The sequence below is a fragment of the Vipera ursinii genome (assembly GCF_947247035.1).
Source record: "Vipera ursinii genome assembly, chromosome: 2".
Classification (NCBI taxonomy): Eukaryota; Metazoa; Chordata; class Lepidosauria; order Squamata; family Viperidae; genus Vipera; species Vipera ursinii.
This window is the reverse complement of record NC_139513.1, coordinates 27,848,822-27,864,900: the sequence shown is the minus strand read 5'-3', so window position 1 is coordinate 27,864,900 and position 16,079 is coordinate 27,848,822. Positions and strand designations below refer to the sequence as shown.

General features: G+C 44.2%; 1 protein-coding gene across 2 annotated transcripts; it reads right to left on the bottom strand.

The window, feature by feature from the left end:
* Positions 1–1,088: 1,088 nt before the first annotated feature.
* Positions 1,089–15,869, bottom strand: LOC310635641 (serine/threonine-protein kinase pim-1-like). Of its 2 annotated transcripts, XM_083354816.1 has the most exons (6): positions 15,702–15,869; positions 9,052–9,152; positions 6,118–6,168; positions 5,643–6,009; positions 3,837–4,013; positions 1,089–1,605 (listed from the first exon to the last, which is right to left on the bottom strand). In XM_083354816.1, exons 1-6 carry the CDS (start codon positions 15,784–15,786, stop codon positions 1,439–1,441), a joined length of 948 nt encoding a protein of 315 aa, XP_083210942.1. In that variant the 5' UTR covers positions 15,787–15,869; the 3' UTR covers positions 1,089–1,438. The 2 variants fall into 2 exon arrangements, with proteins under 2 accessions (XP_083210942.1, XP_083210943.1); XM_083354817.1 differs by lacking the exon at positions 3,837–4,013.
* Between the last annotated feature and the right edge of the window lie 210 nt (positions 15,870–16,079).

The following is a 16,079-nucleotide window of genomic DNA, read 5'->3' as shown; positions in this document are numbered from 1 at the left end:
CCTCCTCACTAAGTGGAAAGACCAGAATTCAGAACAAGTAGTGAAAAAGATTTGGCTAAGAGAAGGCTCTGACCTCCATATAAAGATGGGGAATAACTAAGAATCTCATGTAACCCAAAGTTTTCTAGGAAAAAAAGGCTCTTGCTGCTACTTTTTCAAAACACAAGTTCTTACTCAAATATTAAAGAGTACTTTGGCCTAATTTATTAATATGATTAAGGGTAAACACAAAAGTCCCCCTTTGACCCCTCAGTTTCTAAGGCAAATGAAAAAGGAAGGGGATGGGTGGGAGAACAGAGGTCCAGAAAAATCAAGATGCAAAGATATTTGCCAAAGCTAACAAAACATCCATGGCACCAGACTTTCCCTATATTAACCAAAATCTCAGTAGCATTTGCAAGTTACCACATGGGATGCCTAAAACTGAAGAGATGGAATGAGGAACAACCTGGGCCATTCACATTCATATCCAAAGTCTCTGAGAGTAAAGATCTATGAGAAGAGGCAAGAATCCTATCAGGAACTTCAAACAAGAAACTCAGGATTCTTAAAACTATTAGAACTGCATGATTCTACCGGCATCTTTGGAAAAGTTTTTTTTTTTGGAATGAAAGCTTGGCTTGAATGTGAACAAAATCTGAGGTTCTTGTAAGAAGAGAAGAGGATCGGAGCCAGGTTTTTCTCAGAGGTTCAATTAACACCCACCTACCCCCGACCTTGCCCTTATTTATGGATGAACTTTTGTACATTTTTAATGAGATTAGGTCTTTACTTTTTATTTCCTTCCCCATATAAATTAGGGCAATAGTGGAGAAAGTCAAGCTCTAGAACTTGGCTTCAGACTTGGAATGGCTGAATAGGAATGGATACATGGGGTAAAGTGGGGAGAGGTTATCAAGTCAGTTTTGGGCTGTACCGGAGGGGGAAAATTTTTTTACACTCAAAATGGTAGCAGGTAAACGCTTAGCATCAGCATAAAAATGAGGCTCCCCCAATGGAATATCATGCTAAATAAATAAGTTGCGACCTGTAGAGACATATGCATATATCCATGTTACATAAAAATAAAAGTCGATCCTGCTGCCCCAAGGAGGTGGGGGGTCCTGAGTCATACAAATCATATAAGAAAAAGCCTTGAAACTGCTTGCCTGGTGCCAGTCTCTGCCCCTTGCCAGTGGACAGGGCCAGGCAGAGTCCTTGTGTAAACAAAACATTACCCCTTGGTCTCTGTTGTCTTGTCTAAGGGCCATGTGGCAGCCCCATTGTCTAGTCAGTTGGGCAGGATTACTGCCACACCATTGGGATTTCAGAAATTGCTCCCCCCCCCCCCGGCAATTTCCCGCTCAGCTAATCAGCAGGAATAAGAAACAGTGATTAGATTAGTCCTTTGGTGCAGGAGAAGCCACGGTGCCTTTGCTCCTTGTATGACTGGCTGCCCCTATTCTGTCCGGAGGCTAGTACCACCTTTGTGGGTGGTGGGTTGCTGCACTTTGCGCCCGCTTGGTTCCAAGAAGGTGAGCATCCAGGGATGAGCCAGGATCTGCTCCAAGGAAGGTCGCTTCTCTGGTGTTAACGAGAGGCACCATTCAATCAAGTGGCGGCAATCTATCAAAGAAGGAAATAATTACTGCAATTGCATCACCCTACATGGACAAACCACTCGGCAAGGCCTACATCATTAGAACACCAGTGATTGTGCCATTTTGCCAAAGCGTACTTACTTTCCAGCCAAAATCTATGGATTGATTGCATTGTTTAACCAAACTTGAAGGAGTCATTCAGACAGGTAATCATAAATTCATGCAGTAAACTGGTCCATCCAATGACAACTGCTTGTCAAGCATCCTTAACATTTCCAGTCAAAGCCACTGTGAAATTGTAAGCATTCATTGGCTGCCATGTTTATGGGTCCCAAACAGAGGGCTAGCCTTAACCCACATCACTCTATGTGGCTTGGCTCTAATGGGTCTTCAGGATTGCTTATGGGAGTATCTCAGTACTCCCATGTTACACCACTCCTGCACAAGCTGCATTGGCTTCCGGTTGCCCTCCAGGTGCGATTCAAGGTGCTGGTTATAACCTTTAAAGCCCTACATGGCTTAGGCCCGGGGTACTTGTGAGACCACTTGCTGCCATTGTCAACCTCCCATCGCCTGGTTCGCTTCCACAGAGTCAGCCTCCTCAGGGTGCTGTTGGCCAGGCAATGCCAGCTGGCGACCCCCAGAGGGAGAGCCTTCTCTGTGGGCGTGCCGACCCTCTGGAATGAATTGCCCCCGGAGCTGTGGACAACCCGACCTTCGGTCCTTCTGCCGTGACCTGAAGACATGGTTGTTCCAACAAGCGGCCCTGGACTGACTACGGTTTTAATTAGCTTTTTACCGGTTTTAAAATTGTCATATAATTATTGTATTTATTGTTTAATTCTTTTTAAAATTTTCTATTTTATGTTTTTAATTTTTATTGTTGTGCGCCGCCCTGAGTCCTTAGGGAGAAGGGTGGCATATAAATTTAATAAAATAAATTAAATAAATTGCCTCTTGCACAAGTTGTACTGGTCCAACATGTTCTTCTGAAAAAGGGGTTCTAAAGGTCATCACAATATGGGGTGAAGGAGCTGAAGGTGGGAAACAGAGACAGCCCTCCTTGGGACCAACTCCCACATTATTAGTTTAGCCAAGGTTTCTGAGGGGTACAGGAGAACCTGCTCAACAAAACAGTAAGACCATAATGTTTCAAAGAACACTTATGTGCTGATGAGGGTTACAACCACTTTTAATTTTGTTAGTTCGTGTTTTTATTGTGCTTTATTGGTACAATAATTTACTTTAGCTCAGCTCTGCCTGATTATAGGGTATTGGTGTTGTTATTTCAGCCACCTAAACTACTTGACTGGGGATGGGAGATTTTTGCACAAAGAAGTCAGATCTCGCTTTCCAATGGCACACACAAAGAACTCTATAGGGAAATGGCCAATTTAATCCTACTAGAAAGCCACTTTGATGTAGTGGTTAAGGCAGTAAGGCTAGAAACTAGGAGTCCTGCCTATGGCAGGACTAGAACTCATATCCTAGTCTTGCCTTAGGCACAAAGCCAGCTGTGTGACTTTGGTCCAGTCTCTCTCTCTCTCTCTCTCAGCCCTAGGAAGGAGGAGACAAGGGCAAACCACTTCTGAAATCTTGCCAAGAAAACTGCAGGACTAATTCAGGCAATCGCCAGGAGTTACTAATAGGAAGGAAGGAAGAGGGAGAAAGAAAGTAGGAGAGGAAAGAAAGAGATGGAGACAGAGAGAGGAAGAAAAAGACTAGACAAGGCAAAGAATATTGGCCAGAACTGTCAGCAGAAAAAAAAAAACAAAACCCAGAAAGCCAGATAACTTGTCAGTGTCTAGAACAGACATGTCAAACACAAGGCCTGGAGGCCGGATCCAGCCCGCAAAGAGGTTTCATGTGGCCCGCGTAGCCATCCTGGAAACAGTGAGGGAACGGCCCCCACTGCCTTGGCCCTGGCCCAGAGACCCTCCTTCTGCCAGAGACCCTCAGATCTGTCCCACTCCTGCCCAGGCCCCCATAGGCACCCTTGATGCCAACGATGTAGAGCTGGCCACGCCCACCCAGTAGCCCATACGCACTCTAGCCACACCCACCCAGTAGGCCACGCCCACCCGGCCCCCTGAGGGCAACCGCAATGCTGATGCGGCCCTCAATGAAATTGAGTTTGACACCCCTGCTCTAGAAGTTCCCAGACCACCCTCCATTTGGGCCCTGTGACATGAGCCTAAAAGACCCTCAGAATCTGACAAGACATATTCTTTGGCCTAAGCTCAGAGCAGTGCTCACCTGAGGATATCCTACAGTGATACTGGAGTTTCCCAAGCAGGATCTCCTCATCACGTTCAAAAGGGATGTCCCCACATACCATATCATATAGCAGCACACCCAGGGACCACACTGTGGCAGGAACACCATGATAGTGGTGGTATTTTATCCACTCAGGGGGGCTGTATACCCGCGTGCCTGTAGCAAGAGAAAGGAAGAGCTGACAACGTTGCCCCAAGAGACTTCCTCAGAATTAAATGCTTGTAAACTGCATCTTCTTTATTCTTGTAAGACAGAGTAGACAGGGCATCCTGTTCAGATAAAACAGTTCTAAAGTTTAAAAAAAAAAAGACGACCATGCTGTTTTTCTCTATATAAAATGATTCTATGTACAACCGTAGATGATATTTAAAACATTAAAAAAAAATTTCTGTGTAAAAATACTTTGTAAAATAATTATTTTGGAGAAAACAATCATGAAAACCTTTATGAATACTTTACAGTAACATACGCTGTACATAGATTTCCTCTCATTTGCAACCAACTTTAATACTATATGGGAGCAGACACTGCTGAGGATCTGGAATATCTAGAATTAATTTATAAATGTATCAGTTGTATGCTTAGCACACAGAATTTCTGCTTCCCAGAAAGGTGAAAACTGAAAGGGTGCAAGGAATCAAGAGTAACTCGCACATATTTGCGAGATAAAAGTATTCTGAAAAATGCCTAAGCATATGAGTTTCTTTAAGAAACAATGGCCACTCTTAATCTAAAACAAACAGCCTAGCTTAAGAAAAAAGATCAAATTGCTTTTACCTCTAACATACTTTTCAAAAGAATTCAAAATATGAGAGCCCTGGGAACTAGGTATTTAGCACAAAACAACATTCTTGAAGTCTTCAGACATACGATGAGACACATGGAGTTTTTAGGAATGCTAATTGAATTCAATCCATTGTAAAGTTCTGCGTGTATCCTGACCCATACCTAGAATGTAAGTCTCTACATACAAAATTTGTATATATAAAAATCTCTTCCTTATAAATGTCCAATGGATGTTTATAGATGGGGCATAGTTCTGTTGATGAAAAGGTAACAAATTAAGGCCTTAGAACTCTTCTGTGCATTCATGTAAATTATCAATATAACTACTCATTCCACACACACAGAACACATTTTGCTTTTAATTTATTGGTTGAGCACTTCAGCAGGTGGCAGCAATTGTGAGGCTGAGCAGATAAAGGAGGCCACTAGGGGATAACCAAGGCTCCAAGCTAAACTGAAAATTAAAAAAAAAATCCAGAAGAAAATAACATTAGTCTACTTAACGCTGAGAATGTCTATAGTCAGTGTCTGCAGAAATTAAGCATGATTCAAAAGAGGATTTGGTTAATTAGCCCAGAACTGAGCTAGGAAAAGACCCAAAGGCCTCTTGTGTCTCTCTACCGACTCTCTGAAATTCTTGTAATCAGAAACCTTTCTGTGTCACCTTTCAAGACCAGCTTTTCTGAACCTGATATCGGACTTCAACATCAATAATCTCCAGCCAAATGGTTACTTCAAGTTGAGGGGCACTGGGTTTAGGAGAGCTATTTTAAGGGACAGTACTGTGATAATCCATTGTTTGCTGTTATATTGGATTCCGTCTCTTCTCATCTTCCATAAAAAGTTCTCTTGTACAGACCCTTGGTCCATCTACCTGTATGTAACTCCACAGTGGCTAGAAGAAACTCAGTGCAGTTTCGGACAAAGGCTTCGTCTTTCTTACATGCAAATGTCCCCTTACTTCTCCCTGCCAACTACACAGCCTCTATACTCACTCACCATCAAAATCTGTGTATAGAGTATCTCGCAGCAATGCACCTGAGCCAAAGTCTATGAGCTTTAAGTCACCGTGCAGAAGGTCTACCAAGATGTTTTCGTCTTTTATGTCTCGATGCAACACACCACACAGATGGCAATGGTGCACTGCCTCCACCACTTGCTGGAAATAACCAGCAGCCACATTTTCTGGGAGTGGCCCCTGGTCTGTGATAACGTCAAACAGGTCCTGAGAAACAAGGGGTCGCTCCATAACAATGAAGTACGAGTCAGGCTGCTCAAACCAATCCAGGAGACGGACAACACCTCGGCAACCGGGGGACGATACTTTCTTCAGCAGATGGACTTCCAGAGGGATGAGGGTGCCATTCTGGAGAAGAACAGAAATCAAATGGATAGGCCATTTGCCACAGCTCTCCAAACAGCAAAGGTTTGGAGTTTTAACTGCAAAAATGCTCAACGTGCAAGGAATGCTCACCATATGGTGGAACTGCAAGATTCGATCCTTGGCAACATGTTTAACAGCCACCTGAAAGAAGGAAAATGAGCAAACTTTTAAAATGCAATCTTTACAGGTTTCGAACAAAGATTGCTATGGCCCACAATGGTATCTTAACCCAGTTCCTGAAAATCACAGCATCCTTTACACAAGCCCTCCTTATGCCTCCAAAGCTGGAGGAATATTGCATTTTCTCAGTATAAACTAGTTTTTCCTCAATTTTTTACTTTCAGAAACAAATACAGGTAGACCTTGTCTCAAAATTAGAATAGTGATGAAAAATAACTGCAACCAGTCCTCATCTTTACAGGTCTGTAAAGCAAAGGAAAACTGAAGATCATAAGCACATTTGTAGTTTCATTTAGCAACCACTTACCAGGCCTAGTGGAGGTCACTAAACAAGGTCTACCTTTGTAATAAGCTAAACTGAAAGAATCTCTTTGGCACAGGGCAAAATATCTCTTATTCAGAATTAAGGATTCTCTCCCAAATATTTTAACAGCATGGAACCAGGTGCCATAGCTGCAGAACAGAGCGATGCTGTCTGTCACATTATTTTTTGTGGTCTATAACACAGGATGCTGTTTTCAATACTCTGTAAAGATTGTCTATGATCTAAAGTTCCCTATCAGTAAAGAAGTTGCAAACAATATGTTTTAGTATTCAATAAATAAAAAATTAATAATTTAACAATTGGAATATCTTTTGCAGGGAGATCTATTGTTAACACACACCTCCCCCAGCATCAATGCCACTAGTTTTTTTTACTAGTTGAGGGAAAAAATGAAGGAAACTCTAGCTGCCTTTTGATGTCCAGTTACAAACATGTGGCAAAAATGCCTAGGCCTGCATGCACTTTTTTTTGATACTGCACTTGTATGATGCATTGTATAATGATATATATGTAGCATCCTTGTACAGTTCATCATTATATGTATTGAACACCTATGGAAAAAGAAATCTACTGCTATACCAATTGTGATTGGAGCCCTCGGAGCACTACCTAAAGGGTTCTCTCAGTATTTGGAAATTTTGAATTTATCAGAACACACTAATTTCACAACCTCCCCACCTCTGCATAGAACTGCCTATATCCTCAGATGCTACCTTAATACTGATAACTAATAGCTATAACTAAAAGGCGAGAATAGCTCAGTCATCCTGTTAATCTTCATGCCTATGACAGAACTAGAATTCAGAGTCTCCCAGTTTTTAACCTGGTGCCTTAACCACTAGACCAGGGGTCAGCAACCTGAAACAGTGAAAGAGCCACATGGAACCGGTTCCCTCACAAAAGGAAAAACTGGGAGCCGCAAAAAAATGTGTGCACATGCACATACATGGGCTCATGTGCAGAAGAGGGGTTGACTGAAGAGTGGAGGCTAGGCGAGATATGCACCTACCCTGCATATTTGAATTGATTGGTTGAAGTTTTTTAGTCCTACTTTTTTTTTTGGACTGCACATGGCAGAGGACTGGGAGCCGCAGGAGACAGCTGAAAGAGCTGCATGTGGCTCCGGAGCCACGGGTTGCAGACCTGTGCACTAGACCAAATATTTGGTTAGTGAATTAATCCATTTTGGTACATAATGTACCAAATTGGGAACTTCTGCACATACCATATTAAGCACAACAGAATAACCCACAGCTATCATGTTTTTTGAAGCCAACTAGCATAGTCTAGAACAGGGGTCAGCAACCTGAAACAATGAAAGAGCCACTCGGAACCGGTTCCCTCACAAAAGGAAAAACTGGGAGCCGCAAAAAATGTGTGCACATACGCATACATGCGCGCATGCGCAGAACAGGGTTTGACTGAAGAGTGGAGCCAAGGCGAGATATGCACCTACCCTGCATATTTGAATTGATTAGTTGAACTTTTTTAGTCCCACTTTTTTTTTGGGACTGCACATGGCAGAGGACTGGGAGCCGCAGGAGACGGCTGAAAGAGCCACATGCGGCTCCGGAGCCGCAGGTTGCAGACCTGTGGTCTAGAACTATATCATACAGTTATGTTACATGAATTTATTAATATTAAGCCCCGATTTATTTAAAGCATGATTCAAAGGACAAAATATGATTCTGAATGAATGCGGAGATATGGGCAGCACCATTAGGGAAACACCTTAAACCAAATGTGTATTACCCAGGATCAAGGGCAGCTTGCAAGTCCAAGACAGACATACCAGGTGTTCTCCACAGGAGCGACAGGCATGCCCACCCCCTCCAAATTTCACTTTGTCCTTCCAATCCAGATTTTTGCACACCTCAAATCAGTTAACTAGGTAAACAATTATCCATGTATTTTCTGCATTTCCAAAAGCCATCTTCTCAAGTCCCCTTCAATCACAGGTACAAACATCTTTTGGGGTCAAAATAACACCATTGCAAACATTTCAGGAAATTGGGTTAATAGTCCAAAGACGCTTATGCCACAGTATATCAGTCTAGAAGCCCTTAAACTCAGATAAATGGCTTAAATCACCAGCAGGAGTCAATTGCTAATACACGCACGAGAGTGGTTGTTTTTTAATCGTGCATTTTAAAAAAAAAAACAAAACAAAACACCGCCGGTAACAAGGGATTTCAAATATCTCTGGTGTGGTGCTTTGCGGACCCGCTCCGAAATTTACTGTAAATTTAGCGTCAATCCTTCCGAGCAGAGGATGGATAAATCCCGGGACAGCCCTGGCTTCCCGAGGCTTTTTACTCCACATACTACTACTAACCAGGATAGCTAGAACCGATGATGGTTTGGGCTCAGAGAACCAAGAGGGCAGCTCGTCCTCCCCACCGCCCCTTTCCCCACGTGAGGGTGGTGGGTTCCCATTCGCTTACAGACGCGGGTCCCACTCGGCACGCGGTTCCTCCAGCCTGGTGCCCAAAGAGCCGCAGGCTCACACGTGCACTCACCGGGAGGGAGTCGCTGAGCCGCGTCCCCGCGTAGACCGTGCCGAACCCGCCGCTCCCGATCAACGCTCCCAGGCGGTAGCGCGTCTCCAAGGCCACCTTCCCTGCAGGGAGAAAGGGAAGAAAAAGCCGGGTGAGTTGTGCCGGGAAAGCCGTCCTCGCCTCCTCCTCCTCCTCCTCTTCTTCTTTTTCCCAGCGGGGACGCCCATTCACAAAAGACGCCCGGGTGCTACGACCAACACGTGCTGCCGGCGCTGGGCTTACCTAAGCATCCAGGCTCCTCTTGCACGGCGTCCGGGGCCAGCGGCCCTTCAGGAGCCTGGCGGTGGCAGGGGAGCGCCTGAGCTACGAGCATGGCCAGCCAAAGCAGCGGGCGGCCCCCGCCTCAATCCAGCCTTAAAAGCCTCCGCCGCGCCCCGCCCCGCCCTCCTCCGCGGCCGCTGCTTCAGCCACGCGAGTCGGGATGGGGATGGGAAGAGAAATTCCTTCGGTTTTACGAGGTTATTCACTCCACCATCACCTTGGCCAATGGGCAGGCGAGCCGCATGACGGAGGGGAGAGCTGGGCCAATCGGAGAACGAAAGCCTGAAAAGTTTAATGGGCCAGCCGGCCGAGTCTAATCTACCAAGCGCAGGGGTCGGCAACCTCGGCTCTTTTATGACTCGTGGACTTCAACTCCCAGAATTCCTGAGCCAGCTATGCTGGCTCAGGAATTCTGGGAGTTGAAGTCCACGAGTCATAAAAGAGCCGAGGTTGCCGACCCCTGTACCAAGGGACCAAACAGTCGGCAAAATTCGCGAGGAGGAGGAGGAGGAGGAGGACGGGGGAAAATGTCCTACCCGAGGGCGGGTACGCAAAAATACGCCAACCAATCGGAAGGAGCACGGCGCGCGATGCGAGCCAATCGAGGAGAGGCGCGCGAGAATTCCCCCCCCCCAACCCCGCCGCTTGTTTATCCACGTGGGAGCGGCCGGCGGCGGCGGCAGCAGCAGTGCTGGGAAGTTTTTGCAGAGGGAGAGCGGATTGTTCGCCCAACGCGGAGTCCTTGCGCCGCTTTCCTGTTTTGTGCCTTTCCTCGTTCCTTCCAGTTAAACGTAACCAGCAACTCTTAGAAGCGGCCGGCTAGGGAAAGCACGCGCGAGTTGAAGTTTAGGAAAGGGTTCGGTCGTGGTGGATTTGTGGCGTGGATTGAACTCCTGTTCCTCATTCAGACGAACGCAACTAAAAAAGCGCGCCTACGTCTTTTTGCTTACTTTGCCCGTTCCAAAGAACCAGTTTAGATTTTATAAAACGAGGCCACAAGGCCTCCCTGTTCTCCACAGACATTTTTTTTTTGCAAACATAAATAAAGCCCTAATAAGCAGGCATATACATAGAATGAAGGCTACTGCTAAGTTTGTAAAAGCCGCCCTGAGTCTTCGGAGAAGGGTGGGATATAAATGTAATAAAAATTAAAAATAAAATAAAATAAATGCAGATATTAGTTACGGACTAACTAACCTCAGGTTAGGTATATCGCTAAGGTTGTCTAATCGAGACCTTGAGTTTGTAAGCGGCCCATTCTCCATAGCGGGGTTAGAAGAAATCTTTCCTGTTTGGTTGCAGCCTTTACTAACAAATAGTTTGGCAGCCTGGTCAAGGTTTGTATCTGACAAACAGGAAAATAGCAAGATCCTTTCATACTGTGTAGATCCAAATGCGAAAGAACAGCTTCTAATTCAACTATCCTGAAGCTGATTAATTTTAAATGTCGGTTTCCTAGGTACAGGTCCTCATTGACTTGTGTTGTATAGGGTTAGTATATTTCTACTCTCCCAAGGCCAAAAGTACCACAGTGAAAAACAAGGGGAATGCTTTTTAATCTTTTTAGGAAATACAAACTTTTATATCTTTTTATATGTGCTTGTCTGTTTTTCACACAGCACTTTGGTGCCTCATCTTTTCAAAGTCTAATGCATTTTACTCCTGAAACAACATGGAGGTCAGTATATGTGACAGAACCAAGTTGAACTTGGACAACTGTAGCACAGTTTGGAGCTTGGTAATGATGCTTACAGTTTTTGAAAACCTTACATATTTTAAAAATGAATCAGCTGGGGGGAAAAACTGCTAACACGCACAAGCTGTTGATGCAGTGAAGTGTGAGACACTGACTTTAAAAGCCTTTGATTAGTGAGCAAATGAAACCTCTCCCTCAACAATCTAATCCAGGTACCGAATGAGTGAACAGATGTCGCTATTTTCTGCCTCCTTCAGCAGAGTCTGCCAGTTTGGTTTCACTTTCCTGCAATCCAAGCCGACAAAGGCCAAAACTATCCACTGTGCTGAGAGACATAGATAAATTCCTTAGGAATGCAGGAGTTGCCCTTAAGTCAGGGAGCTCCGGCTATAAATGACGTCTTCAGGAGGTTAGTATGAAGTTTGCTCAGCCTAATCATGGCAGCGATTGTAGGAGTTTGGACAGGATCTTGCACAATGGGTTTGGAGGAACATGATGTTTCTCTGCCTTCTGGCCAAAGGGACACTTTTATTTACTGTGTACTTTGTGGGAGATTCTCTGTTGCTGGGAAATGGGGAGGGGGAGAAGATAGAGGGCATAACTGTCATGTGAAATAGTGTTGTGAGGCCAAAGTACTGGCTAGCTCTACATCATCCCAGTGATCAAAAGTAGATCCTAAAAGGTCATTTAAAAAGGATAGTGTGGAGTAGAGGAGGGACAATTTTGTCACAAGGACAAGACGGCAACCTTGACTGCAACCTTGACTGAAAATGCATTGCTACCATTATGTGTTTTTCAGTGACGCATAAATTTAGAAGGGCCATTGAAAAAAAGAATGCAAACAAAATAGATTTTTTTTAAAATCTTGATAGATCTGCAAGAGGGTAAAAATAGAATGAGTTTTGTTTCCAGCAAGTTTTCTATGTCGGTCAAGAGGATAACAGGGTAACAGTTGAAAGGGACCTTGGAAGTCTTCTAGTCCAACCTCCTGCTCAGGAAGGGAACTATACTTTTTCAGACAAATGGTTGTCCAGTCTCTTCTTTAAAATTTCCAGTGTTGGAACATTCACAACTTCTGGGGGCAAGTGACAGACATTTCTCCTTAGTTCTAGGTTGCTTCTCTCCTTGACTAGTTTCCATCCATTGCTTCTTGTCCTGCCTTCAGGTGCTTTGGAGAATAGCTTGACTCCCTCTTCTTTGTGGCAGCCCCTGAGATATTGGAACACTGCTATCACGTCACCCGAGTTCTTCTTTTCCTTAAACTAGACATAGCCAATTCAGCAACCATTCTTTATATGTTTTAGCCTCCAGTCCCCTGATCATCTTTGTTGCTCTTCTCTGCACTCTTTCTAAAGTCTCAACATATTTTTTACATCGTGATGACCAAAACTAGATGCATATTTCAAGTGTGGTCTTACCAAGGCATTATAAAGTGGTATTAACACTTCACGTGAACTTGATTCTAACTTGCAAAGACATTTGCTTACAGTACTTTACTCACAGACATGAGCATATAAGCTGGAAACATCAAAAGAAGCACAGGTGCTGCCATTTGGCTAGATGGCTTTAGATCAGACACTATATCCCAACTCTACTTCCCCTTCAACAGGAAAATTTTTGCAATGTAATGTATAGAATTTTTATATTATTGAGATGTCTGGTTTTTTAAAAAATATTTATATCCCATCTTATTTTCATAAATAACTCAAAGTGGTGAACACACACAATGCTCCTTACTCCTATTATTCTCTCCACAACAACCCTGTGAGGTGAGTTAGGCTGAGAGACTGGCCCAAAGAAGCCAGGAGACTGTGAGTTCTAGTCCCATCTTAGGCAAGAAAGCAGCTGGATGACTTTGAACCAGTCATTTTCTCTCTCAGCGCAACTTAATGTATTAAGCCAGACTAATGTTGAAAAACACTGGCAGAATCTACATTTTAAACTGCACATTTAAAAAACATGATATAGTGGGCGATGTGAACATAGTCTCTGTAAAATACCCATACAAATACTATGTAATGCATTATCTAAATTGATAAGTGCAAAGATGAACAACTAGGATGATTAAAGGCCTGGAGACAAGGACATATGAAGAATGGTTGCAGGATTTGGGAATGGGCAAATGGAGAAAAGGAGGACTAGATAGCATGATAGCAGTATTCCAGTATTTGAGAGGCTGCCACAAGGAGTATATTTTATATTCCAAAGCACCAGAAGGCAAGACAACAAACAATGGATGGAAACTAATCAAGGAGCAAAGCAACCTGGAACTAAGGAGAAACTTCCTAACAGTGAGGACAATTAACCATTGTAACAGCTTTCTTTCAGACATTGTGGGTGCTTCATCACTGGAAGTTTTTAAGAAGAGACTGGACAAGCCACTTGTCTGAAATAGTATGTCCTGCTTGAGCAAGGGGCTGGACTACAAGGTCTATTCTGATTGACTGGCTGCCCATTTCCACTGGACTCTTGAGTTTTAGTTTAACAAAGTCCTGTGCCTCTTTGTCCTTGACTTAATTATCTTTTTTCCTCTGTGTTGAATAGGGCTTTATCTATAAATAATGCATATTATTTTATGTATTTCAAGCCATTCTAGCCAGATCTATAGAGCCCAAATGCTCATCTAGCATCAAGTCCTATCATAGCAATCATATGGATTGCTTTAAAGGAGAAGAGTTAATTTTTAAGGGCGTCTATTTATAAACAAGTACAAATGGTTGGCAACAGTGGCATCCAAGGAAATGGAAGAGGGCAAAGTTTGCATCTTGGCAGGTAAGGCATCATGACTGAAGCCCTGCCCCACTTGGAAATATATTTGTCCACATCAGACACAAAAGCAAGCAGAAAACAATACCCTAATCAAGAGACTATCAAAGAAAACACTGTACCCCCAACAATACTAGCAGGGCAAGCTACTGTATATAAACAGGAAGCAAACTTCACATTCACTAGCACAAATGATGTAATTTAGTTGAGTAACGAAACACCAAGAAAGCACCAAGTCCTCCACAGTTCAGTCTTGAACTACATAGGTTCTCTTCTATAAATATGATTGCGTTGCACACTTATACAAAAAGGACAAAATTTGAGTATCTCCAAAAGCCCACTAATGCAAGAATAGGTGCTTTTTCTAAGTCAAGGATATATTTGGAAAGTTTCACAAAATAGCTACCATGGGATCCTTGCCTATTAATGAAATCAGTGGCATGATGGACATGACCACTTATAAAACAATTCAGAGAAGGAGAATCAGTTCCAAGGAGGTTCTCCAATGGGGTATTTATAGAATCCAAAGGTATTGGTGCAAATAAATGAGTTGGTACAGATTTTTATTTGCATTCTGCATCCCAATTTCCTGTTTCATTTTAAACAAAAGATTAAAAACCAAATAGGGGCAAGATCCCAAACACAGAAAGGGTCCAAGGGCACATTTTGTGTAGACTTCTGCTCTGGCCACTCAATTCATTGAGCTGTGAAAACCTGCTACTTACATATATTTTAGCCAATCCAAACCTAATCTGGACTTAAACCAGACTTAATAGCCAGCTAGAGGGATTACAACTCTCATCCTCAGCCAGTCCTGGTGGCTTTAGGGGATGTGAATTGTAGTCCAATAATAGTTTAGAGAAAGTTTACTATAAACCTCAAAGGAGGTAGCTAAAAAGCTTGTAAAGCTAACAACTGCTGACAGGAGTCAGTACTGAGCTAGAACAACCACAGTCTCCTTTACATTTGCAACAAGTAACGTGATGGAAATATTTCAGGACTGGTCTTCAAACTTTGTTAAGAATGGTTTCGGTAGGCCAGTCAAGGAAAACATTCTATTAAAATTAATCATATTCAGGCATAAAATGCAGCTTGCACTGGAAATCTTTAGCAGGTATATCAGAAGTTGGAGTGAAGGAAAAGATAGAAGAGGGGGCATTTACACAAATCGCAATCAGATTTAAACATTTGGGGGAGTGGAATACCAGATTGTTGACTTTTAAAGAAATGCGATCCACCCATTCTTCCCCAACCTGATGGTCTCGAATTGTTTTGAGACCACAACTACCAGAAAGCCTAGCCTTGGCTACTAAGTTGAGGAGGGAGGCTATTCAGGGGCCATTATCTATCTATAGCTGCAGCCTCTGATGTCACCAATCTCCCATCTGAAGCACTTGGCTAGGGATCTCTAGAGACACACATCTACCTGGGCTTAAAAGACATTCCGTCTCTCCATGCAACCTTGGGAACTGTAGTTCACTTGGGGTGTCAGCCGTCCCGGACAAACTACAGGTCCCAAGATTCTGCAGGGGGAAACAAACCCTGACAGCTAAATTAAAGCCAATACAAGGTCGTGGTGCGGGTACGGTAAACCCTCCCTGAACACGCAGAACTTTTGGTGGGAGCCCCAAATCCCACAACCAATGGACAATTTGAAGCTACTCAGACGAAAGCGGTGGTCAAGCCTCCGCCACAAGCAGGATCGAGCCTGCCCTTGCCCCCAGAGCTAGCGATAGTTAGGGTTGAAACAATCCATATGCAGACTTTTTGTGCATACCCCAAACTTACCGAGGTTTGTAAAACCTCCCACCCAAGCAAAGCGACCCCCCCAGCCCTCTCGATTTCCCTTTCCCCCTCCCCCCCCCCTAGTCTCTCCTCGGACGCTTACCTTGAGTCGGATCGTCTTTGAGGCATCCCGCGTTAAGCATGGTGTGGTGAATCTTGGGAGGGTAAAGAACCTGCACGGAGGACATCGCGGCCTCTTCGAGCCGGGGGTGACAAACGAGCAAAGCTCTGGCGAACCAGAAGCAAAGACACGCAACTCTAGCGACCCCCCCCCTCCCGGAGCGGCGACCGGAATCCCAGCGAAGCCTACGGGATTGGGAAAGCGATTTCGGCCCCGCCCCCTGTGCGGGGACGCCCCGCCCACCTGTAGCTTCCCTGCTGGGACAACGCCCCCCTCCCGCCCCGCCCCCCCCCCGCCCCAGCTCCTTTCTCGGCTTGCTGCTCTGGTCTCGGTTCGTCCCTTTGCCCAACAATCTCCACC